Source organism: Cotesia glomerata, linkage group LG9, assembly GCF_020080835.1.
Source record: "Cotesia glomerata isolate CgM1 linkage group LG9, MPM_Cglom_v2.3, whole genome shotgun sequence".
Classification (NCBI taxonomy): domain Eukaryota; kingdom Metazoa; phylum Arthropoda; class Insecta; order Hymenoptera; family Braconidae; genus Cotesia; species Cotesia glomerata.
In genome coordinates this window covers 11,512,431-11,540,129 of record NC_058166.1, presented here as the reverse complement: position 1 = coordinate 11,540,129, position 27,699 = coordinate 11,512,431, and the positions used below count along the sequence as shown (strand labels likewise).

Below are 27,699 nucleotides of genomic sequence, written 5' to 3'. Positions count from 1 at the left end.
TACTCGACTTCAGTTATTAAAATCCGTCTCAGGATCGCTACAAATGACTTTGATTTAATTATTTAAGACATGCAAGCCGAAAGTGATTATAATTACTTTTTCTACAATTGTCAAGATTTAAATCAATGATTTTAATCCCAGAGTGTCTTTTTATTTAACTGATATTTATTTTATTGATAATCATAATTGTACAGATGAATCTTTGTTGTTGTTATTATTATTATCATTAATTTTTTAATGAAGTATTCTAGTAGTTTTTTACATTCATTTTATTTGTAATATATGTTATATAATATTTTTATATAATGATGTAATTGATACAATGCACTCCACCGAAAATGGCACGAATTTTTTATTTTTTCATTTATTTATTTATTGTATTGTCAATAATAAAAAATAAAAATGATTATAAATACATAAGTATCTTGAAAAACAAATTTAATCGAATGAATTTACTTATTCTTTAAGTTTTCTAAGACGCCGTTCCGTGAATATCAGGCTTTATATTTCGTCACAAATGCCAAAAAGGTGTATATCAATATGTATACATTTTTTTGGCCTTACAAAGCAAAAAAGGCCCAATAAAAATTTTTTTCATTCATTTAACAGCCATATTCTAAGCTTAAATCTAAAAAAAAATTTTTCAATGGATGTGTGTCTTAAATATTACGCTCGTTTAACTTTAGGAATCAAAAAATTGAAAAAAAGCGCATAAGTTGTTTGTGCCATCTCATTTTGCATCAATTCAATGTGTATCTTTTTTCTACAGTTGATTTCCATATTGCACGACTCATGATGCGAAGCATCAGAGAGTGCTTTACGATCAAAAAATCTTTTTCGCCTCATTTTAGCAACTATTTTTAGTATTATAGCCTTGTTAGTTCACGGAATAAAGATATTTTGCATACTATTGTCGAGATAATTTAATGGTGATTAATTCCATACTTTCTAAAAATTGATTTACTGCAATAGAAACGGAAAAAAACATCAAAATAGGTCAAAAAATTTTCCTGTCCGTCATGTATGAAACCCCGGAAACACTGTAACTTGTGAAAAAATCAATTATTTGATTTAAAATTTTTTTTTTTTAATTCTAATCGACGATTGTAGGTCACTGAATGCGAATGGTTAATTAATTCAGTGTCGTTTAATTACAATTAATAAAAAACGAAAACTACAAGACTGTATATCTATATATATCCAAGTAAAATTAACATGGATGGTGATATATCTATATCTATAGATAGTATGTACATTTTATTCCACCACTTAAGTTTTTTTTTTTGAAGTGAAACTTCTTTGCGCGCGTTGAGGGTAAAATTTCAAGGTCGCGTCACAATAATAATAATATGAGCGTTACAATAATCATAATATGAGCGTCACAATAATCATAATATGAGCGTCACAATAATCATAATATGAGCGTCACATTAAAGGACGCATATATGTACGTAGTCGGAGAGAAAAAGATAAAGATATATAGGAAAACTATACTTTTACACTATAGAAATGTTATTTTCATGTGCGCATGCGTTGTATTTTAGACTGTAGGTACACTGCTCTTAAATATTATTATTATTATTATGTATTTTATAACCTCGTGTTTGTTTACACTGTTTTATTCATTCAGATATTTTTATAGTAACTAGTGGTAAATATTTATTGTTCGTTGACAGTTAATAAGAAATCCTTGTTGATCAAGCAGTTGTTCGCAGTAAGTAATACTTTATTTATTTCTTTTTTCATTAATACTTATTATTAGATTTGAAATAAATGTATATCAAGTAAGGTATACATTATTTAACTGATGTAATGTTAATAATATATTTATTTTTTTATATTTAATTGAATAATTAATTTTTTTAATAATTATATTTTTCTTTTTATTTTGATCACATGAATATGCGCAAAGGACTAGCTACTCGTATGTGTGTGTGTGTGTTTTTTGTTTTTTTGTTTTTTGTAAAAAGGTACGAAAAAAGATCTTCAAAAGAGACCGGTATCGTTAACTCTGCCGCCCATCTTCCGGCAGATATCGATAGTCGGTAGTGTGGAGATTTTTACCCACTAAAAAAAACATTCCTCTTCCCCTCTCCCGTAGATGGTACGGGGAGGACTGGATTGGAACCGCGTTAGCATTACTTCAATCCAGTCGTGCTGCGTCTCACGACGCCTACTCCTGGCTACTGGTCCCTTTCTGCGATTTTGTCTTTCAGGAGGTGCTGTGCATAAACTGCAACAGCTGACCAGTTTTCCTCTTGTTTGATCATATAGGTCACCAGGCTTGAGGGGGAGAGCCTGGTGCCTATGATCTCTTCGGTACTTCTTCTGTAGTCCTTCCATCGAGCACACTCGAAGAATGTGTGTTCGGCGTCGTCGATTTTATCCGGGCAGTATTTGCACGTTGGTGTGCTGTGCAAACCCATCTTGAAAAGATAGGCATTGAATTGCCCATGTCCCGTCAATAGCTGGGTCAGGAAGAAGTCCGTATCCCCGTGCTTCCGAGAGAGCCAGACGTTGATGTTTGGGATCAGGCGTGCCGTCCATCTGCCCGTCTCTCCCGATGTCCATCGGTCCTGCCACTCTTGCTGCGTTTCCGCCTTTATCCTCGTTCTTGCGTCCTTCATGTTATCATCACTGTCTTTAGCGTCATAGAGTTTTGCTCTTTCGAACGCTAATAGGTCGATGGGCGCGGCTCCTGCAATGACCAATACAGCCGCTTCGGAAACTGTGCGGTAGGCGCAGGCAACCCTGAGAGCGCCTCGCCGCTGTACTGCTGCGATCTTTCGCCGGTAGGTCTTCTGCTTTAATATGTCTGCCCATATCTCCGCTCCATAAAGCAGTACCGAGTGGACTGCTTCTAGAAGAACTCTTCTCTTTTTTGTTCTTGGTCCCATGGTGTTGGTCATAATTCGTGCTAGGCTAGACACAGTCTTGCTGGCTTTCTTGCATGCACTGTCGAGGTGTTCACGGAAAGATAGTTTCTCGTCTATCATTACCCCTAGATACCGCAGGGCCCTTGTTGACGTCAGCGTTGTTCCTCCCATGTCCATAGCGAATGGTTTTGGAAACCATTTTTGACGGGTCAAAACGACCATCTCGGTTTTCTGTTTGGCGAGTTTCAGGTGATGCTTATCGAGCCAAGTCTCGACGGTGTCGATGGTTTCCCGAACTAGCAGTTCGGCCTCTTCCACGCTGTTCGCCACTATAGTGGCTGCAACGTCGTCTGCAAAGCCTGTTAGCTCTACTTGCTCTGGCAACGGGATTTCAAGAAGCTCGTCGTAGTCTGCGTTCCATAGATCAGGCCCCATTATTGAGCCTTGCGGCACGCCAGCCGTTATGGCGTATTCTTGTGGGCCTTCAGTAGTTTCCACTATTAGCTTTCTATCGTCAAGGTAGTTGTCGACTAGTGCCAAATTTTTGGCTCCGCGTCAAACTTGTGCTCCAGAGCGTCTAAAATGTCTCCCCAATTTGCGCTGTTAAATGCGTTTTTGACATCTAACGTGAGGAGAAGACATACTTTACGAGCTTTGAGGCTACCAGACCATGCTTGTGTTGCTGTCTTTATGACTTTCTTGATCGCTCCGACTGTCGAATGACCTTTCCGGAAGCCATGCTGGTTGGTGGCAAAACCTCCAGCACGGTCGATGTCGTCGCGAATTCTCCCTTGTATGAGCTTCTCGAGCAGTTTTCCAGCAATGTCTAGCATAAAAAGTGGTCTAAACGACGAAGGTGTTATGGGGGTTCCCTTACCTTTGTCTAAGAGAACCAATCTCTGCCGTTTCCAGACCGCGGAAAAGGTGCCAGTTGCCAAGCATGCGTTGTAGGTGTTCAGGAGTAAGTCTGGGTATTCCAGGGCTATAATCTTGATCACCGATGCCGGGATGCCATCAGGTCCAGGTGCCTTTCCTGTTTTGAGTGACTTGGCCACGTCTTGTAGTTCCTTAGTTGTGAAGGGCGTTACTTTGTTGTTTTTAGTGTAGTGTTTCTTCTCCCGCGGCGGGTGTTTGGGGAAAAGCTCCGCTACGATGCTATCCATTAAGGCTGAAGACTTCCGCGCCTCTGGTGAAGCCTTTCCAAATCGTTTGGCGACAATATGGTAGGCTTTACCCCAGATGTCATTGTCGAGATCGTTGCAGATCTCTTTCCACAACTTTGCTTTACTTGCTTTGATGGCTCGATTTAGCGTCTTTTTGGCCTGCTTGTACTCTTTTGAATACAAGTCCTGGCTTGGGGAGCGTTTGGCGGCTCTCGTTGCGCGGCGACGTAGTTGATGGCACATTTTGCGAAGTTCCGCTATGTTTGTTGACCACCAGTACGCCGGCCTGCGAAAACTCCGGTTTTTCAACCGCGGCATAGAGGCGTCACATGCGGCGGAAATCTCCTTCATCGTATTTAGTACTGTCCTTTCTGTCTCGCTGCAAGTATCCGGAGTCGGGTTGTTCTGAAGGGTAGACCAGCTCCGTGCAAGTGAAGCTCGCAGTGCCTCTGGATCAAGCTTCCTGATATTCCACTTTCGCTTAGAAAGGTCGTGTTGTGGTACCGGAGCAGATGCCAATCCAACGTTAAATGTCACGAACTGGTGATCACTGCCACTGTATTTTTCGGATACTGTCCAATTTTCAATCATGTTGGCAATTTTTGGAGTCGCCAACGAAATGTCAAGGATGGACTCTTGGTACCCCGGTCTTCTGAAAGTCGTGGTGCTCCCAGTATTTAGCACTATGAGGTCGAGTCTAGCCACGACGTCAGCGACCTCGTTGCCTCTGGTGTCGGAGAAATCAGCGCCCCATTCAGCCAATTTAGCATTGAAGTCACCAGCTACGATAACTTCGCCGTCGAACTTGGTGATCACATCCTCTATATTTGCCAGTTTCTGTCGGAACACACTAATCCCTTCGTTAGGTGAGAGATAGACGCTCATGAAGTAGGTTATGGGGGTTTGAATCCAGACAAAACCTGCTCCACTTCCGCTGTTGATGGTGGTAACGTTCTTTGTATTTGAAATCCAGATTGCCGCCGTGCCAGTTTTTTCTGCGAACCATGCTCTATCTTGGAGGTTTAGATATTGCTCACAGATGAAGCAAACGTCGATCCTCTCTTCAAAGACTCGCTGGCGAAGTAAATTTTGCGCCAACGCACATCTATTCAGGTTTCCTTGAAGTATGCGTGTCATTTCTGCCCTTTCGTAGCTTCGGCAAGTGCGGTGCGGAATACCTTACAAGCCCCGGAGCCTGGAACATGACATAAGCTATCTGGAGCTTCTTGTTCCTGTGTACAGAGGAAGCACTTTGGCTGTTCAACGCAGTCTGCAGCTTTGTGGTTTCCTCCCCCGCATTTAAAGCAGCACTTGCTTCTGTCAGGCCCCTTGCAGGAGTTCGTCGTGTGCCCGTATCCGAGGCATCTGATACAGCGTGTTACTTTTACAACTGGTCGAATGCGGCAGTTGACCCATTCGATCATTATACGAGCCTTGTCAAGGATTTTGAACGCGCTAGCCTCGTCTATCTCGCAGAAGGCTGCCCGGTTGCCCCGTCGAGTAGGCTTTGTCAAATTTACCCGTTTGATCTCCAGGCTGTCGGTGAAGTCACGTTTGAGTGCTTCGCGGACGTCGTTCTCAGTAGTGATGGCATCCAAGTCCAGGATCTCGATCGTTGCTTTTGGTGTAAGCGTTCTGACTGTACCGATGTTAGCAGTTGCTGTTTTTATCGCAGCCGTAAAAGCAGTAGTGTCTTCAGTCTTGCGACCTATTTCTAGAAGAACGCCCCCTCGCTTCGTTTGTTTGATAGACTTTATGTCTACTCCAGTCTCTGTCGGATTAACCTTGGCTTTGATTTCCTTGAGGAGATCGGCGTATGTTCGCCCTTCAGCTGGTTGGACAAGCACAGCTTTAGTTTTTATCTTCTTCCTCCTCGGTTTCTTGGAGCCAACATTGCTTGGCTGGTTTTGGGCTGTAGCAGATTGAGCCACTGACTCCTGTTCTTCCTTTTTCTTGTTTTTCCGAGTCACTTTGGTCCAGGTATCACCCCGGGCTGTCTTCTTATGTGCTGGCTTATCGATTTCCGAGGAAGGGCTGGGCGTGGATAGCGGCCTCTTCTTGTTTTTCTCTTCTCTATGCTGTGTTTTCTCAGGAGTGACCGAAAACGTCTGGGATTTTTTGTTCAGATCCGCAGATGTTTGCGTGGTTCTCGCCGACTTCGTTGCTGGTTTGTTGGCCAACTTATATGCCGTGGCAATGGACGCTACTATTTTTCTGAGTTCATGGTGGAGATTTCGTTTATCCTTTGTGAACTCAGCTAATTCTTCGATCTTGCTACCGAGCCGTTCCATTGGCGATTGTTGACCGGTGACAGTCGGTAGAGAATTTATTCTCCCTCGGCATGTGTGAGTGTTGACGGGAGCAACAGGTCTTCCACCTATTGGAGGAAAGTTTGTTTGCTGTGCGTCTACTTCCATCAGAGCTGTTTCTTTACTCCCTGTAGCATTGCTAGACAGCAGAGCCATGGGGTCTACTCCACTGTTCAAACGGTCGCTTGATAACGACGAGTTCAGGCCCGTTTGTACGCCTTCCCTCGCCGGCACTGAGGTATCCCTCCTCTGCACCGTAGACGATGTTTGAAATTGTTCTGACATTTCCATACCATCTTTTGCTAGGTTTTGGTCCACCCCGAGTATTCTATTTCCTCGGTACCCGACGCATCTGACGTGCAGATATGTCGGGCATTCCCCTATCCGCCACCTGGGAAGGCGCCCGATGCGGGACCCAGCAAGCCCGACACGAGGTGTGTGTGTGTGTGTGTGGGTATGTAAGTGTGTAAACCTCCCACAACTTTTGAATGGCTTGACCGATTCGATCGCGGTTGGCGCCATTCGAAAGGGCTTGTCCAAACTTAGATTTTATATATATTTTAGACCGATTCGGACCAATAGATTTCGAGAAATCTAAAAAAAACTGTAAAAAAAAATTTTTCAAAAGTGGTTTTTGGAATTACTTTCGAACGGCTCTATCGATCAACTCCAAAAACTAGTCAGCTCTTAACCTTGAAAAACCACGTCGATCGCCGCTAATCCGGTCAAAATCGTTTGATTAATTCGAGAGATATCGTGCAGGAAAGAAAACCCAAAAAAGTGTTTTTTCGGAATTACTCCGAAATTTCTAGCTTGATCAATTTAAACTTAAAGATTTTTGAAAGGTTTTAATAACTGCGTCGAATGCCGCCAACCGCGTAAAAATCTGTTCACTCATTCAAAAGTTATTGCGGTTTGAAAACTCAAAAAATAGTGTTTTATCAAACTTTTATTAGACTTCTAAGCTTGAAGAGCTCAAAAGTATAAAAATGTTATCTGTTTGAGCTCGGAGAGCTCAAATAACACATAAGCTGTATTTTTGAGCTCGAAGAGCGCTCAAAAACGGCATAAGTGCAATTTTAAGCATCCAGGTATGGAATTAGCGGGAAGTTGCAGGGATGGCCTTCAGGGTCAACCGTTTTCCTAATTTTTTTATTATTGCTGAAACACTAACACTTTACACTATTGTTGATAAGTTTCTTTTTATAAATTATGCATATACAGTGAAAACCGTTTATAACGACATTGAAGGGACCTCCTGGTAATGGTCGTTATAGCCGACAGTCGTTATAAGTAAAAATTAGCAATGCATGGATTATGTTCGAAAACAAAAATGCACGGATTAAATTAAAAAACAATACTTGATGAACATTTATTAAACTAATAAATACTTGATGAAAGTTTATTTAACATTTATTAAACTACACAAATTAATTTATTAAACATTTTAATAAAATGGTTTTTAATAAAACCACGTATAAATTTCAATACTACATTTAATAATATAGATTTAATAACATAATTATTTTTGAAAATACTCAGTTGCTTTGTCGAAGAATTATTTTAAGATTGTAACGAAATTATTTTCTACAACTTGTAAGACCATTAACCGTCCGGTCAATGACCAAACTTTCATCATTCGTTCAATAACCGGGTACCCGGGTACCCGCATATAATGTGTCAGGTAGAAAAGTTATTAGTCAGCTAGCTACGTGGCATGTGAAATAACTATGAAGTCTATACACAATTTATAGTCTCCATAGAAGGTTCTCGAACATTCAGATACTTGAGATTCATCGCCTCTTCGGCCCAAACAATAAAGAAAAGGGATCAGTCCTAATTTTAGAAGCGTAGTGAACAGACGTTGGATATCGGTACCACCTTAACTTACTGTTAAATACGTGTAAGACCATTAACTAAAATGAAAATTGTGATTCTCATTAATTTAACGCTGCAAAAGAATTTGATGACATCATAAGTATATTTACTGCAAAACGAATGAAAGTATTTATCAGACGCTATAACCAATGCACTTTACTATGAGTTTACTACTATAAGTACTGTGAATTCGGTTGCTATAAACGATTTGTCGCTATAAGCAATGTTGTTTTAAACGGTTTTCGGCTTGAGAATTTTATATGTAATAGAGACGGGACTTAAAATTTCGTCGTCATAACCGGCACGTCGCTTTCAGCGAAGTTGCTGTAAACGGTTTTGACTGTATTACAATTTTCACTTTTATTTTAGATCGTCATTTATTTACGTGTGACAGTTTTATTTTTATTAACAAGATTTTAATAATAACAACAATGTGAAAGTTATTAACATGGACATTAAACTTTAATAACTGTGCTAACGTAACATTCAACTTTAATGAAAAATAATTGAATTTTAGATATTAATAAATTTATTAAATTTATTCATAAATGAATAAAATTTTAATTGAATCCTCTTAAATCCGAGTTTCGCTGTTGCTATTACAAAAAATTATGTTCGATACAAATCCGCAAAGGTTGGCATTTTGGTAATAAACTTGAAGTGATGACACTCGTCTTAGGTTATGGATACATTCTCAATAAAATCTCGTACGTAATATCCGGTCTCTCTACACTCGACCGTATAACAAGGTACTCAGTTTTGTTGAGAATACGCCTGTAATCTCAGTCTCGTGACGTCATTTCAAGCTTACCAAAATACCTATCTTTGCGAATACGTATCGAAAATAACTATTTTTCAAAGAATTTTTTAGAAATGAATATTACTAAAACTTATACATTACAAAAAAATAAGACTGATTATTATAAAAAAAGTGATAATTAATTTAAATATTGAATGATGAAACTAAAACGCTTATTGTTAACCAATGATTCCATAATTAGTTAGAAAAAAGTTCTATCAACACTCAATAGCCTGAATTTACTGTAACACTTCAAACTGCGTATGCGCATTCGAATTATAAATGAGTTTCTTTCTTGAAATATGATTTTTAAATTACTGAAAGTGGGTACAAAAAAATTTTTAATCAATAGCGATGCAATTTTCCCTAAATTGTCAGTTAAATAATAACTTATTGCTTCTCCGAAATTGATTACTGCGAGTATACACTATTGTTGATAAGAAATAACATATTTAATATATTATAATTTACTTTAGATCCTTTATATATTAGGGTGTTTCAAAAAAAAAAAAAAAATTTTTTTTTTTTTTAATGGTGTTGAAAAGTTGAAAGTACATTCAAAAACAAAAATTTTGGCGCCTATTAGAGCCCTTAATATTAATATTAAGGTTTGCCTCAATTCATTTGTAATTTTTTTATTTAAATAACACGAGAAAACTTTTTTTTTATTTTTGAATTTTAATTACTTCGGAATGGCTTGTTTACGCAATATCCCAGAGAGAGGTCTTATAGGAAATTTCACGCTCTACAAAAAACGTTTGAAGGTCAAGGTTCCTCAGATCAACCGTTTCAAAGATATTTGCAATCAAAAATAACACCAATCAAAAATTTCAAATATATTCCAATAAAATTGCAAAAAAAAATCATGCTTTATATTGATATTGTTTTTTTTTTTTGTAAAATCAATTGAATTTTGTTAATTTGAGATTTTAAATTTTTTTTTGCTTATTTACTCCATACGTAACTCACAAAAAGTACAAATACATAAATATAAAGGTTAAAATTATCAAACAAATGATTTTTGGGTCTCTTTTATAACAAATTTATTTTATTTTCTACCAAATACTAATAAATTCTATTAAACAATCAATTCTTTATAACAAAAAACAATATTTAACAACAATTCATAAAATTTTTTCTAACTTGAAAATATTACAGTTTTATAAAATTATTTTTATTGCAATTAGGATATCGTTTTCTGTGTTCTGTCACTACTTGCAATAAATACTGAAGCTGTTCTTCATTTTTCGTTAAGCATCGATTATACTGCTCTATCAATGCCATGCCGCGTTTTGCTACATCATTTACAACTTGAAGTTTCTCAAAATACTCCAAGTTTCTTTTGTAATTTAGATTCTGAGGCCACAAAGTTATATCCTCATCAATGAAATCATACGACAAATCAAACGATTTAAACAGATTTATCGATCTCGTAGATACAAATTGACTAAGATCTTTATTTAATAATGACTTTAAATTTTTCTTATCGATTATAAAACGACTCGTTGTAGTTTCATTGGTTTCACAGTTTTTTAAAGCATGAACTATTCTTCTTTTTGTTTCAACTGAAACAGTTTCGTCAAAGAGAGATTAAACAGACAACTCGTTATTTAAATACCACAAGTGATCGGCTAATTTTTCTGAGCTTGCCCGTGAAATAGTATTATTAAATTTTTTATATGAAATTAATTCTTTAATTAAAGTTAAATCATTATTAGGTGCTGCTATAGCGCACGGCGCAATATACCAAGCTTTTAAATAGAATATTATAATAAATAAACTAAGTTCTCGTAATCCAGCTATTTCTGATTTAGTAAGATGAAATTCATTTCTAAATAAAAAAATTTTTAAACTATTTATTGCTTTAGCCATCCACCTTGCATGATGGACGGCTCCAGGACGCTTAAATGTAATATTTGTGGTAGTAGCACTCAAAAATATCGATGATAATTGCAGGAGTTCACGGTAATCGTCACTAAAATGATCCATCTACAAAAAAAGTTCAAAGTCAAAATAAAATTAATTACATTGCAACCTCAAAGTAAAGAACATTAATTATTATCAACTGATGTGAAGTAAAAGTTACAAAATATTTTACAAATGCAATTGTAATCGTTAATGATAATTAAGAGTGTAATAATCATGTGAAATTGATTTCCAATATTTTTATTTACAACGGGGTTAATTATTAAGTGTAAAATGGATGATTATACGGAACTTCATAAATTTTCATGTTTCACTTTAACATCAGTTGATAATTCTTTAGCGCTGGATTAAAAAATTTTACTTCTATTTGATTATTAACGAATTTCAAAATTTCATCTTTGATTGGTGTTATAACTTCCAAAATACTACAGCGTATTTGAGGCTGTAGTATCAGAACACAATGTTTTGATGTTATCAGTATTAATATTCCATTGTTTTACTGTTGTAATAATAGCTGAAGCTTGATTTGGTCCAGTTCCAGATTCTAGTTTGGGGACTCCTAACAGTTGAAATTTACCTGATGATGATAAAATAATAGGAAGCCGGTCAACTTGTTCTATACCTGTAATATATGACAAGTTTTCCATCAAAATGTAGCACATAATTATCAGTTTTCAAATTAGTTTTCAGATTTAACGTCGCTTCTTTGCGAAATTTTTCCCGTGCTCAGTGAATAGTCAAATGACTGAAGTTTACGCTTGCACAATCAATATTTAGGCTAGATAATAAAGCAGCAAAAATTTAAGTCGCTGACCTACTACTCACATTAGCTCTATCCAAAGCCGCAGCAAGTTCTGGTGTCATTAGATCAATTTTAGGAACTTGTTGTTTTGGAATTTCATCTTCATAATCAGAGATTATACAAGAAGTATTACTTTCCAAAGATTTCTGGGATAACTTAGATGTTTGACTTGATATTTCATGATTAACAACATTATCAGTCTCAACTGTACAAGAATAGTCAACATTGTCATTACCGAACTTTCCGACATCAAATGTACCACTATCATTATTGTTATTATAATTGATATCAATGTTCTCTTCATTATTGTTATCACTATTACTGTAGTTATTATTTTCATCGCTTACATCAACATCCATATCTTCAACATCTTTTGGAATTGGTTGCGAATTATATGAAATAAAACCACGTCGACTGGAAGATTTTTGTCCCAAATAAAATAATCTTTTTTCTTTATCCAGTAAATTTAGCACATCAGCATGAGCTATATCAAATAGTTTATTTAATTCGTCCCGAAAAAGGGATTCATTTTTTTTTTTTTTGAGATTTTGACTTTTTCCTCTTACAGTTTTTTTGTAAATTCCTCTACGATTGTGATTTGAGGTTAGTTTTAAAAAAGCAGATCTTTTCTCTCTTGTCGGGATTTGTGCCACACACTAAATTTCGAAAACTTTGTCGACAGTGGTTGATATGCTTTCTTTCACTGAAAAATTTTTCGTTTTGAGATAATAAAATAAAAGTGACATAACCTCTTTCAATGAAGGTAATTTTTTTCCACCAAATTCCCTTGATACATCACCAATCAAGTACACTGTTTTCACCATTGTGATCATAAAATTTATAACTTATATATTTTAATTATAAGCAAATTAAATTAATAATATAACGAATTTAAATAACAATCAGTATCAATAAAGAAAGACAATGACGAGAAGATAGAACAAAGCATTGAAAGCAGAGCAACAAAGAGAAATTGGTACTGAACGACCAAGCTTACCAACACAGAGCTTACTAACTACATTACTCAAATCAAACGAATATACTACTTTTATCGACGGAGCTGAATAAAGCTCATTCAATACTTTTTAAATGAAAAAAATTAATCAAATTTTATAGTTGATTGAATTGATTTAATATATTTATAATTTTTTTAACATTTTTAATAAAATACAATGATGAGTGTTTGTTTAGTTAGTGTGATCAGGAACTTTACATTTACATCTTACAAAAATTTATAAACTTTATGAAATATAAAATTAATTTGTTATAAAAGAGACCCAAAAATCATTTGTTTGATAATTTTAACCTTTATAGTTATGTATTTGTACTTTTTGTAAGTTACGTATGGAGTAAATAAGCAAAAAAAAATTAAAATCTCAAATTAACAAAATTCAATTGATTTTACAAAAAAAAAAAACAATATCAATATAAAGCATGATTTTTTTTTGCAATTTTATTGGAATATATTTGAAATTTTTGATTGGTGTTATTTTTGATTGCAAATATCTTTGAAACGGTTGATCTGAGGAACCTTGACCTTCAAACGTTTTTTGTAGAGCGTGAAATTTCCTATAAGACCTCTCTCTGGGATATTGCGTAAACAAGCCATTCCGAAGTAATTAAAATTCAAAAATAAAAAAAAAGTTTTCTCGTGTTATTTAAATAGAAAAATTATTTTTATCACAAACCAAAGCTATTGGCGATAAGAATTGTATATAATTTGAATAAACAAAGATATCGTTCACAAATTGTATAATTAAATAATTTACTCTTAGTTTCATCTGCAATATTATAAATCCTAAAAAACCTAGTTACTTTATAATAAATAATGTTTTCGAAGCATAAATATTCAGTTGTTGCAGCTTAATTTTATGCTATTAAGGCTACATGAAAATCATGTTGCTGCCACATGATTGTCATGATTGACATGATTGTCAAGACACTTGGATTATTGCAAAATATAAAAACAATTTAATAATCATACAATACCGATATAATTCTTGAAATATTTAAAGTTAAATTTTATGTTTGTAACTCGTTTATCGTCAGCTATTTATTCGAATAAAGATTTGACAACATCGTGTCAACAGCTGAGAAAAAAGAAAAGGATAGAAATATAGTTAAAGAGAGAGAAATGTTTCTCACACACTCATCCACGTCTCTGTAATGGGTATAATCAAACGCGCTATTGCCAAATCTATTTATTTATTCCGACAAGTAATAAATACGAAAGTCATTTTATTACTTTACTTTATTAAGTACACAGTAAAAAATTTTTCATCAAATTTAACACAAAAATTTGTGTTGATGACTTTTTTTACACAATTTGTGTGGAATCAACACTATTGTGTTGAATCAACATACTAAAATGTTAAATTCTACACAAACATTTTACACTTTACAAAATGACGAAAAATTTTTTACCGTGTAAGTAAAAATCATAAATTATTAAATTGTTTAAATTATTTTAAGTAAAATAAAGAATTTTGACGAATATTGAGAAGACTAAAATTAACTCAAAATTTTAGCATTATTTTGACTCATTAGTTACGCTCGAACTTCCTTAAGCGTGAAGCGCGCAGGTATTCTCTACTCTCGCCTAAAAATCGTGATTTCAATTCAAACGTGATTTTCATAATTTAAACAAAAAAATTTAATATGAAAAGCATATTGAGAAAAATTTAATATGAAAAGCATATTTTCTGACAAATTAAATGAATAAGAGCGTACAGTATAAAATGTAAAATCGGTCCCGTCATAATCAAAACTAGAAAAATTACAGTTTGAAATAATATTTTTCTAAACTCAATTTTTTAATTTAATATTCAGAGATTCTTATGAAATCTGAAATAATCTCAATCTGAAACTGTAATTTTGCCAATTTTCATCACGAAGTGCCCCGTTGCATTATATACTGTAATTTTTCGAGTTTTCTTTTTTCCGTATACAACTTTGTTAAAAATCATTTTCACGATTTAATTTTTTTTGTTTTATTCCTTAGAGAATTAACCGAAACCCTTGTGAAATTTCCGTGTCAAAATAATTCCGTTTCAATACAGTTAATTTTTTTCAACCGTCAGTTCGGTGATTTTTTCGGCAATTTCGACAGCCATCCACTCTTATAATTTACATGAAACATATGAAAATATATAAAAATATATCATGTAAGCAAACTATTCGTAACGTGATTAGTCAAATATATCATAAGTATGAAAATATATATAATTCTATACGAACTTTCAAACGCGCGCTCGCACGTGCAACGTATACTAGTATATATTATTTTTCATAAAATAGGAGCGAATTAACTATAAATTATTAGTCGACTAAATGGTAGTTACGGACAATGTCTCGGATAGCTTAACTGGTAGAGCCTTTGACGCGTAACCAAACGATCCGGGTTCGAGTCCCGGTCTGAGCTGTATGAATTATTTTTTCGGTTACCGAAAAATTCCTACTGAGTAAAGTCCCCCCTCCCCCCTTTATCCTTTATTTCCCCAGTTCCCAAATTTGTCTTTAATGACAAATTTAGCTATAAATTATGGCTAACTGTTTTATCATCTGTTAAGATTTTTTTTATTCTCGACCTACGAGGAGATAACACCACTCGCGGAAAAATTCAAATAAAAAACAGTATACAAGTCTTTATGAAAAAGTTAACAAATCGTAATGTAACATTCAATCTAAATAATTTGTGTATGACATCAGCGCTTACGGCATGCTCATGTGGATTTTCCAAACTTTTTTTTCCATTTTTAATGCTCCTGCAATCCCTTTTAGTGGAATAATTCCGTAAAATCCGTTCTTAGCTGACTTCTACATGGCAAAAGTAATATTGCTACAAAATTTCTAGTTTCTAAGGCCTATGGTTCCCGAGATTTCATAATGAATGACTATATAGATATAAATCTCCTTTAATTGTATAGGATATGATAATAATTATAGTAATAGTAAAACTTTTCTAATTTAACATAATAATCATTTATTAATAAAAATTAACAAAAATAACAATGCATTAACCCAATACAGAATAGGTGTCACGAGTTCCCTGCTTACATAATTACAAAAAACATATTATTACATATAATGTAATGTAGTATATTTTTTTACAAAAGTTTATTATTACTGTACAGCAACTCCATAATAAAAGGACACTTGCACCTTCTCAGATTTAAATCACAACTTTTAATAAATAAAACATGTCATAGACGTATTCTAATGCCCTACTAGCGGTACTTAGCTGCTATATATGAACGCTTCTTTGTTTCGTATAACAATAATTACGGAAACTCACTAATTAAATCGCACTCCATGCTATGCATCGCTGAATTTTTTATTGCTTATAATTATCAATGATAAAATAAAAACTATATTTTTAATCACATATTTTATTACTAAATACATATTAATATTTCAATAATTAATATTTGGGTATGGCACCCGAGGCTTATATTTAATTGAGACAATAAATAGTTTAATTACAATCCCTTATTACTAAAAAATATTATTTCTTCTCCAGTTGACGTTCTAATTAAATAATTTAATTATCGTTACTCAAGGGCTACGATGTCAAGTTGCATCATAAATATAAAAAAACATTATCTAAAAATATTTAATAAAAAAATAAACATTAACAGAGCCACGGTGAGTAACGACAATTCGGCAAAACTGGACAAATCATAATAACAGTTTAATAACATTTTAATAAATAAATATAATTAATTTACGGTAAAATTAACCTAATCTTAAATTGTTGATTTTGCTGAGTTGTTTGTTCGTTATTGTTTAGTTTTTTTTATGACTGGGTATTTTTACAATTCACTCTGTGTTTATGTGACATGGATAGCTTCTCAGACAATCGCCGCCTTCTTGCCCCAACCTTGCGGCAGATATGTACCGGTAAAAACGTTGGCTAGAAGCACTACCGGTACTTTTACGCTTCAGTTCTTGCGGATCTCTGAAATTAAAAAATTGATGTTAGTTACAAAAAATTGAAACTGCTTGATTTATGGTGAACAAAAAATTAGAAATTTATTCCAATTGTCTTAATTTTTAATGACTAGTGTGTTTTACGTATTTTTAATTGGGATGCGGGATCGGTAAAAAAGAAAGTGTTTGATTGTGGGAAAGACAATTTTAATTGTAAAAAGATGGCCTGATTGTAGTTATTAACTGTAGGTATTTGTAACCTTTCTCTGGAGAGTTTTTATTGATGATTGATGAGAGTTTTTTTTTTTGTGTTACGTAACGTCTATTTTTTAGGGATTGTTCGGAGGGAAATAACTGGTTTTTAATGCCAGTCGACGAGTATCATTTTGATGTTTGTATAAAAATATCTGAATAATCAGAATAAGACGGTCTTATTCTTATAAAGTAAGTTATCGTGTTTTAAATTTACTTTTTAACTTTAAAGTGTATTAAATTGAATGTAATTCAAATTCATTCTATAACAAAGCGACAAATATCAAATATATTGGATACTTTATACATATGATGGCTAGATGTCAGTATGTATGATTACATATAGTAGCGCTCAAAAGTATTTTGACAACATTATGCGTTAGTTTTTTTCAACAATGTCAAAATACTTCAGTGCCACCATTTTCCTAATATTTTAAAAATTAATTAAATTAAATTAAATTAATTAAATTAATTAATTAATTAATTAAATTAATTAAACTTTCTTTTGTTACGAATAAGGACCACTTTTACACTATTCTGTAGATTATTCAAAAGCTGTTAAAAAAATAAATAAATGATTATTGTGTTTCATATTTATTTTTAATTAAACCATCAAATATATTTGTTAAAATACTTTTGAGTGCTACTGTATATGTTAGTAAATATTTTGATGAATAGACTGGGCCAAAAAATTGGCTGTTTTTGAATTCCAAGTATACACAATTTATAGTCAAACAGTCCAATTTTTCGTTAAAAAATTTTCAATTTTTTTAACGAGATGTTAAGTGGTATGAAATGAGTTTGGGAGCTTTAAAAAATCGTTTTTTTTTGTTATCTTATTAAACTCTACAACATGTCTAAAATATTGTCCTAAATTTTTAGGTCGATAAAGGTGATGGTTTAGAAGATAGATTCTCGGGAATGTGACTCTCAAGGCCAGTTCGGCTGGGTGCTCAAAACTTCAAAAGCGTTCTTCTTGAAAAACTATTTTCAAAGTTGTCAAAATTTCTTGAAAATTACTAAACCGATCTTGATGAAATTTGGCACGGGTCTCCAAAATACTATTCGACAAGAACTTTAACGAAGGATTTGTTTTTTTTTTTTGTTTTCAATCGCAACTAATTTTAAAAAATCAAAGTGTGTGCAAATGTTAACGATATTTAAATTATTTTTCAAAACTTTACCAATAATCCGAATTTTTATTTTTTATTTTTTCCTTCATCCAAATGATTGTATTACACTGATTGTATTACAATGATTGTATTACACTGTAAATCCAAGTATCTTAAAAGTGACTACAAGGTTTCAAGATGGGAACAAAAAACTTTATGTGTTTTGTTAAAACACTTGGATTTACAGTGACGGTATTAAATAAAAGGCCTCATTTGACTTTTTGATTTCACATGATCCTGTCATGAGTTATGCTGTCAACGTAAAAGTACCTTTTCTTGGAAGTCTCCGGAAAAAACGTCGCAATGGCTGAATTTTAAATTTTTTTCAACGAAAACATTAGAAAACGTTTATTAAATATGTATCTTTGATGTTAAAAAAAAAAGTTTGAATTAAAAATTTCATATTTTAAATAAGAAAAGAAAACTTTTGAAAGTATGCCATTTTTCACGGAGTAAACCCATGTAACCCCTTAAAAAATGAATTTTCACATGGTACAACCAATTGAAAATTTCCGAAAATAGGGATGTATTAGTGTTTTCAGTCTAACCTTCAGAAATCAATTTTCCGTCAGATCTCGATGTTTTGAGGTCCTTAGAAGCTATTTTCACCATTTATTTATATACACTCTTTCGGCTTAAAATTTTTTTTTCTTCAAGGATAATTCTGGTTTATAATTTTTGAAAAAATTATTTTTTTTTTTTACATTTTTCAAAAGTACATATATCTACAAGTATTGTGTTAAAATTTCTAAATGATCAGATCTCTGTAACTATATTATTTTACGAAGCTCATGTGAAAAGAAATCAAATTTTCAAACAGGCTGAAGGGATTTTATATGATGCTGGCATCGCTGATTGACTTTAGGTAAGATTTTTTTTTTTTTATTAAAAAAACTAAACGCGTTTATCTCGGAACTATGCTTTTCTGGTTGACGTATATGATATCTCCGAAACTACTGACCCGATCTTAATGAAATTTAAGCTACATATTCTACTTTGTAGTAGCTACGGCACGAACTACAACCAAATTAAAATTTTGATTTTTACTTATTTTTTAGGACTAAAAACTGGGAAAAAAACGTCACTTTTAAGTTTTTTTTTGTTTTAATTTGTCATTTTGTTTTTTATCAATAAATATTAATGTCCGTAATTCTTGTCACAACTATTTATATATTGAAGGTATATAATTTCAGTTTTAGTGTTTTAGAAGAGCTGTTATCAAGTTATTTACGTCAGCGAGTTACTAACTTTTGGAGGAACTCCGTTCACCCGTTGTTTATTCATATAAAAAATACAAAAAAAATATAGTTTGCTATTTTTTTTTTTATTCTAGAGTGTATGTGTTGAGCTGAATAAATTTTATATCAATATCGATAATAATTTTTGTTTAAAAAAATAATGAATATCTGCTTTTTTCGAGCGTCGGAACCAGAATGATCTCTTAAAGCCAAAAGAGCATATATCGAATAAAAATTTTTGCGTTTTTTAACTAAATTTTCACTTTTATACAATTCAAAGTTGAAAGGAAAAAAAAAATTTTTTTATCTGTCCTTTTAGTTCTGCAAAGCCAAAAGAACATACATTTTAATATACATCGTTTTAGCATTTGTAACGCGATATATGTACATCATAAATTCTTCAACTTCTTCTGTTTAAGCCCCAATATAATAACAAACACTAATTTTTCTAATTTTACCAATTGACCTTACCAAATAAACAAAAATTACAATACTTTACCTAGATAACTCATTAGACACAATATTACTGTGCGGTGAATAAATTCCAGGATTTTTGTACATGCTACAAATGAGTCTCTCCTTACAAGACTCTTCACTGAATTTAAGTTGCAAAAAAATCTCGTCGAGTCTGCGAAGTATGGGCCCATAAAAAGAATCGTCTTGAGTCACTGCGACACGCTCAACTTGATTAGTAACGTGACCAAGTTCACCGGTATTTTTTTTATTCGTCACTTTAAGCTGCTGCTGCTGTTGCTGCTGCTGCTGCTGCTGCTGCTGCTGCTGCTGCTGCTGCTGCTGCTGCTGCTGCTGCTGCTGCTGAGTAAGTCTATTTATCTGTGTCTGCTGCTGGAGATTGGAGCTCGCGACTGGCTGATGTGAGTGCACAAAAACAGGATGCACTTGCCTGTTGTTATTGTTATTATTATTATTGTTGTTGTTGTTGCTGTTGGTGGCAAGAGCATGTGTGTGAGCATTGGACTTGAAATCATTACGTGCAGGTGCAACGGGAGTGTGTTTAATTGACGCAGTATTAACTGGTACTTGCTGGACTGAAGGAATTGGGACAGTAGGCACTGGTACTCTGACTCCAACTCCAACTCCCACTGGCACTCCCGGCACAGATCCACCTGATATACGCCGATGTAATTTCTGGTTCTGATCCTCGAGATACCCATTGTAAGCCAAACTTTGAGCATGTGCCACATTTATCGGCTGAGGCTGAGGCTGAAGCTGAGCTGGCTTCAGATACTGAGGTTGAAGATTGCCGTAATTATTAAGTTGAGGCTGGACGGGGGTCAATTTGTTATAATCGTCATGTAAATCCGTGAACGAGTCTATTCCCCACTCTTTCAGCTCTTCCATGTCTTTCCGCAGCTGGATGTGCGGATGCGCGTAATCGTAACCTTGAAATTCTTCCTCTTGATAAGGCGGGTGAGGTGAGTGATGATGTGGATCGTAGTACGTGGGTGCTGGCACTGGTGCTGGCACTGGAACGGGAACTGGAACGTGATGATGATGATGAGCGATCTAAAAAAAATAATTTTCCTTTTAGTTTTAGTTTTTTTGTTATAGTTATTTGTTAAATTGATCGAATAATGTAACAATGTAGGGCAACAGCACTTGTTTTGAGACTAAAAGTTTTAAAATGTAAGAATGTTGTTTTGTCTCAATCTCCGTATAGAATAAATAATTTTACGGTAAAAGTTTGAATAAATTTTTTTTTGTTACTCCTTTCCCGTAAGCAGTAACTTAGCACACGTTTTGACATTTGGTAAATAGCTGACTACTCATTTTGTAATTTCAGCGTGTTTTGCGTAAATTGAATGAACGTTTATTTGAGTGCGATAAGTTTAATAATTAAACACAAATTATTCTTATCGAACGCAAATGATAATCAGAACAGTTAAAATTGAAAAAATAATGTAGAATGAGTAAAGAAGAAAAACACAATAATTTAATCAAATAATTATTGAACAATTTAATTATATCTTTGAATATATTTAAATTGACATAAAAATAATTTTTTTTTTTTTCGTCTGGGAGAGTGAGAGCTGGATCCTAACTTTCTACTGGAATTTATCTTCACCTTTGTGTTTAAAAAATAGAACTTGCAACTCGTGCGGTTTCGATTATACTATTTTTATACTTATAATCTACCCGGGTAAAAAAGATTATGTGCAATTATATATAATTATATATGATTCATGTATAATTATTCAGAGTTATATATAATTGTATATAATTCTGGATATATCTTTTCCTTAATTTTGTATATTTTTATATAATTATGCAGAATTATGCATAATCATATATTGTTTTATATAATAGTTAAGATGATTTTTGTATCATTATATATAACAACACAAAATTATAAATTATAATATAAAATTACATATAATTATGCAAAATTATGTGTAATTCTACATATTTCTATAGAAAATTTTTAACTATTTTTGTATAATTATGTAAGAGTATATATAATCATTCATAATTATGTATAATTCTACGTAATGTTCTCGGTCATTTTGTATAATTCAATATAATTATGTAAAAGTATATAGAATCATGTATAATTATCTATAATTTCATACAACATTTTTCTCGTGTTTAACCATTTATATAAAATTATATATAATCCTACATTGTATTTTGGTTATGGTTGTACAATTGCTTATAATTATGTAGAATTATATAAAATTATGTATAATTTTAAAAATTTATGTATGATGTTCTTCGTAATTTTTGTATAATTATTAACAATTATGTATAATTATATCAAATCATATTAAATTATATAATATTATAGATAATGATTTTTCTTAAATTTTTCGTATGATTAAATAAAAGTCATACTAAATCTTCAAAGTTGAAAAAAGTGATGACAAAGATTACTTTTTATAAACAATGATTTTATTTTTCACTAGCATTTACCCGCTGCTTCGCTCACGTTGAAGTCCTTCGATAAATATCAAAGATCATTACATTTCAATAAAACTGAATCAAAGCGATACTAATTTTTTGACAAACAATTTTTTTATCTTTCGTAAAAAATACATTTTTTTTTTTAATAAAAAGTATCCTGTGTTACTTCTAATACTTCCAAGAATATGTGTACAAAGTTTCATGATAATCGATTAAGTAGTTTTTGCGTGAAAGCGTAACAAACAAACTTACATTCATATTTATAATATTAGTAGGGATTTAAATCCAATTTTACAATAAAATTACCAAATTCTCTTTGAATTATCTGGTCTCTTACATACAAAATCTCCTACTTTTAATAACTGAAAAACACTTTGTATTTCTTTCAATTTTATTAACAAGTAATTTTCAGATTCTGTAACGGGTATAATATGTTTTACTACTGCTTGCATATTTAAATTACTGATCATTTTACTATGTTCAACTTTCAATTCTTCAATTGAAAAATACAATTCATTTTTTATAGAAAATAAACAATATAAAAATTAACAATAGTCAAAATAAACAATCTATTAAAAATGTACTGCTTTTATTATGTTTTATAGGATTTTAAGAAATTTTATAAAATTTATATGTAAAACTGATCTTTCTTGGGTTTGAATTTAGATAAATTTAATAGATCCTATCGGGTACAATATGTGATTCAGACCAGTGAGCAGCGTGCAGGAATGATAACCAGAAGGAGTCGAGTTCAAACCCAGCGGACGCCCGGAATTTTTCATCAGATAAAATAGTTTCTGATTACTACATCATACTCCGAATCGCATTGGTTTCAATATAATTAAAAAAAAAAAAAAAACAATTTTTTTATCCATTTTTTAAAAAAATTAATATAATTATATATAATCGCATATAATTATATATAATTATACATGATTATACATAATTATGCCGGGCCATTTTTCATATATAATCATATATAATTATACCCAATTATATATAAATTTTTTTACCCGGGTACTATTTTTAACAATAATTGAAAGATGATTCAAGGGAATTCGAATAAGACTATATGCAATATAAAACTTTAAGAATTTAGTTTTTAAGTTTTCAGAAATTTGGTATGAATTTATCTTAAGAAATTTTATAACCTTAATTTGTTTTCAATGTAAAGGTAATTTTTTACAACTATTTGGAAGGACATTCTTTTTTTTCGAATCATTAAAACACAACAATCCGTCAAAAAATTTTCTAATATGTGCTGATATGTCGATGTATAATTTTTTATAGTGTTAAAAAAACTCTGAAAGAGGGCGCATTATTTCCGAACTGTCTTCTAACAAAAAATTTTAATTTGTAGTATTAAGTTATAATATAAAAATTACTTTTTCTCCCAAAATAAGTCTAGATGACTTTTTATCAAATTTTTTTCTTGAGTTCTTGCTCATTCATCCTTGTGTTATATATACACCGTATAAGTTGTGTGATAGTGATATAATTTATTCACAAAAACTTTTAGAATTATTTGCTGAGATAAAAAACTCATTGATTTGAAACAAAAGACAGGAAACAAATTTTAATTGAATTTAAAGAAAAAAAAATTTTATATTATTCGAGGTTCGGATAAAAGAATACAAAGATCGAAGCGTAATGGAGCAATAATGGTTTAATGTATCGAAATCGGATAACTGTTCTCACAGCTCATTTAAAAGAGAGATTTATTAAAAATAATTATCTGAAGAAAATACTTTAATTGATGAAAGGAAAAAATAAATTACTTAGTGTTTATTTAAAAGAACACCCTACCGATGTTATTTGAAAGTATACTCTTAGTTATTTTTATTCAGTTATATTCTAATTAAAAAAAAAAACTATTTAAAAAAAAAGTTTTAGCTAACTTTTATTACAAATTATTAACTTTTATTTCATATTTCTTAATTTTTAAAACTTACGTTTCATTTTTCTTTAAAAATTTTATTAATAAATTTTATCAACTTTAGTTTGCATTGTATTCCTTCAGAAACGATAACTTAATAAAATATATTTTAAATTCAATCCCAATAATGATTATTCTATAAAAGGAATACAGGCAAAAAAAATGTTCTTAATTCAGGAAAAAAACTCTGAAATCGAGAAAATCATATTGAATTAATATAAGAGTTTTTAAAGTAAGAATTTTTTTTTGGATTCAAATAAATTTCTGTTGTCACAGTGTTCTAAAATTTTTTAGTGTTTATAAATGATCATACCCGTAAAAAAATTTTTTATAGCCATATATGAACAGCCATATATTTTTTATATCTGGCATGATCCGGTCCAAAAAATTTTTTACAGCTTTTTAATATTTTGTTTATTCCAAAAATGTCTGAGAAAAAAATTTTTATGTATGGTCATACATGTCTTGATCAGATCGTGTTTGAGTATGTAGAAAAATAAAAACATAATTTATTTTTTCTAGAAATGCATTTGTCAATTAAGATGTTATATTCCTCTAAATTAAAATACATGAAAGTATTAAAGTTAGTCATAGGTCGAAACTCGTAAAAAACGGGCCACGATTCATTATTGGTTGAAATTAAGGTGCGCGCGTAGCACGCTATTGAAATTTCAAGTATTGTACTAAAATTGGTCTAGTAGCTGATTAAATCGTCAACGTCAGATAAGCTTTAAAGAAGAGTCGAAAAAATTATTTTTAAATCAGAACAAGATTTTTTAAATAATTCTCTTACTAGGAGAAGATTCTGCAATAATGCGCCCTCTGTCGGATATTCTTAACACGACATTTGGTCAGAGAATTATAAATGGGCGTATATGACCATATGAGGTCTGATTTGAGCATATCAAGTCATATTACGGTGGATCGAGCTATGTAAAATTAGATGAGTCTAGATATGGCTTGAAAATCTTATAAATGGCTTGGTATGGCCAGTTTTCAAATGAGATCATATATGGATTCATCAGACTATGTCAAAGTATAGTAGAAAATTTTTTTACTCATAAAGATCCATATTTGACCTTATATATTCAGATAATACCAAAAATTTATATATAATCATATGTGTGATCATACCTTGCCATATGACTCACTTTTCCCAAAAATAGTAAAAATTACCGATAAAAAATAATTTTTTAAATCCACGCATTAATTATAATCTAATGATTCATCCATTGTTACCGCATCTGCGTCGTAAACATTACCATAATCTCTTCTTCATGTGGTTTTTTTACCGTTTCTCTGTCAGTAATTTCAATCATGAAATTTAAGTAATTTTTCCTGTTCCCATAAAAATTATTATGAGAAAAAAAAAAGAAACATTAATTTTAAATCATCTCTTTTCACGTTTTCAGGTAACCCAAAATCCTCCAATCCTATTAAAAAAGACACCATTAATAATAATTTTCATGACTAAATTAAAAATACCTGATGGTGATGGTGATGATGAAACTTTGTGTGCGAATTGTAATAACTGGAGCATAGTTTAAACACGTGGGCGAAGGGTGGAATCAAAAACAGCAACAGCTTCAAAAATACTTTCTTGGCAGTGGTCACTCCAAACAAGAAAGGTATCACGAACATGAACTTGACCTTGATCAATTTAATAATGAGTATCAGTGCCAGGAAGCTCAGCAGCAACCGGTTTTGGATGAACTTGCCTGTAAAAAGTAAATCACCCTATTTAATCCTTTTATTAATCCCCAACCAAATAGTAGCTACCAGAAAACTCACGAATTTTTTTAAATAAGCGGCCTTGCTGCTCCAAAGCAGACCCAAAATCAATTCGTACTAGCGCTCCATTTGAGTCAATTTCTCGAGGACTAATTTTGATTTTGGCCTTCTCGAAAACAAACTCCGGAAGCTGGATTTCATAGTCACGTGTTGCCAAAAATTTGACCGTTTTATGCCTCAACGCAGAAGTAACTTCTTCCAAGGGAGTTTTCGGTTCTTCAAAAGCTTTGAAGTTTTCCTTGTAGCTGCGATCTTCCACCAAATTATCTTCTTCAGAAGTGTCTTCTTCACAATTTTTCTCACATGTTCCATAGTCCAGTTTATTTTTAGTCATCAAAATTCCGTCAAAAATGGTCACATTGTCTATTTCTCCCAATGTGTTGTCCAAGTAACTGTACGCGTTCTTTTGCAAGCACGAAAATGTTAATTTCTTGCTGCAGTCCTTCAAAATTCCTCGCCACAGCTCGTTGCCGCCTACTCCGGCGTTCAGGTACGTCAAGTTACGCGGGTACAAGTATTTAGCGTAGCTAATTATATTTACAAAACTAAACGCGTTGACACTCAAGGCCGCCAGCAGTAAAATCCCGAGTATCTTAAACATTTTTTGGTTTTTATAAAAACAACAGTTTGGACCAGAATTAAATCACTAATTTACACTTAAAATTTTGAAAATACGTAACTTAATTTTTAAAATGTCTCATTATAGTTCACTGTTTTAGTGGCGAACAGTGCCTGATGCGCCTGTGCCACTTGAAGAAGTTTGTTCTTTTGAGCATCTCCTCCAAAACCGGGTGTGTGTTTAAAAAACCACCACCGAATAAAGTTTTACTTTTTAGGATGGATGTCACAGTTGGTCGATACTGTTAGGACTTAAAAAACAGACAGAGTTGCGTTCACTTGGATCTCTCCTTTAAAACTAACATCGAGACCTGACTATCCAATCCACTATCCGCTCGGCTGGTCTCTCGTGGATTCGATTCACGCGGTCTAAAATGTGTGTCAAAAGTACTCCCTCTTCTTTTGATGATTATTATACTCACTACAGACTACCAGACACTGAGTGTAAAACGGTGTCCCGAAAGGTTGATACTCTATAGTCAAGTATATATATATATATATATATATATATATATATATATATATATATATATATATGTATATACCTAGAAGGTCATTATCATCCGAGGATACTAAAATTGTCAACTCTGCGCTAAATGAGGCTGAGACTCTTTACTTTGGAAATTAATTTTTTTTTTTGTTTATAATCTTTTAAAAGGCTGAAGTTTGGTGACATAAGAGTCATACTTTTACAATCGAGATCATGGTTCATAGACTGAGGATTAATTATTCTAATGATGATTGTCTAATGACTGATAAATGATTGAAACGTGACCAGAAAAAAATTTTTTATGACTAACTTATGATTGTCGAAGTTTGAGTCTTAAAATTTTTATTGTTAGATTTTTTTGGTACTAAAAAAAAAATTTTATTTGATTCGTTTTTCGTTAAAATTTTTTACATCAATTCGGTCATGAATTTTTTTTTAATTACTACTTTAAGATTAAAAAACAAAAAAAAAAAACAGTAAAAAACAATTGACAAAGAGAAAAATGTGAATTTTTTTATGGACAAAAATAAGAAAAGCCTTTTCATTTTTTATAAATAAAATTTTCTCTTTGAATGTAAAAATTGAAATAAAAAATTAG

General features: G+C 32.3%; 1 protein-coding gene across 4 annotated transcripts; it reads right to left on the bottom strand.

The window, feature by feature from the left end:
- Window positions 1-15,758: 15,758 nt before the first annotated feature.
- LOC123271843 lies at window positions 15,759-26,949 on the bottom strand. Of its 4 annotated transcripts, XM_044738335.1 has the most exons (5): window positions 25,994-26,949; window positions 25,688-25,920; window positions 20,164-20,871; window positions 19,844-20,103; window positions 15,759-16,710 (listed from the first exon to the last, which is right to left on the bottom strand). In XM_044738335.1, exons 1-5 carry the CDS (start codon window positions 26,592-26,594, stop codon window positions 16,572-16,574), a joined length of 1,941 nt encoding a protein of 646 aa, XP_044594270.1. In that variant the 5' UTR covers window positions 26,595-26,949; the 3' UTR covers window positions 15,759-16,571. The 4 variants fall into 4 exon arrangements, with proteins under 4 accessions (XP_044594270.1, XP_044594271.1, XP_044594272.1 ...); XM_044738336.1 differs by lacking the exon at window positions 15,759-16,710 and having other exon boundaries at window positions 19,928-20,088; window positions 20,123-20,871; XM_044738337.1 differs by lacking the exon at window positions 15,759-16,710 and having other exon boundaries at window positions 19,928-20,088; window positions 20,126-20,871.
- Window positions 26,950-27,699: the final 750 nt, after the last annotated feature.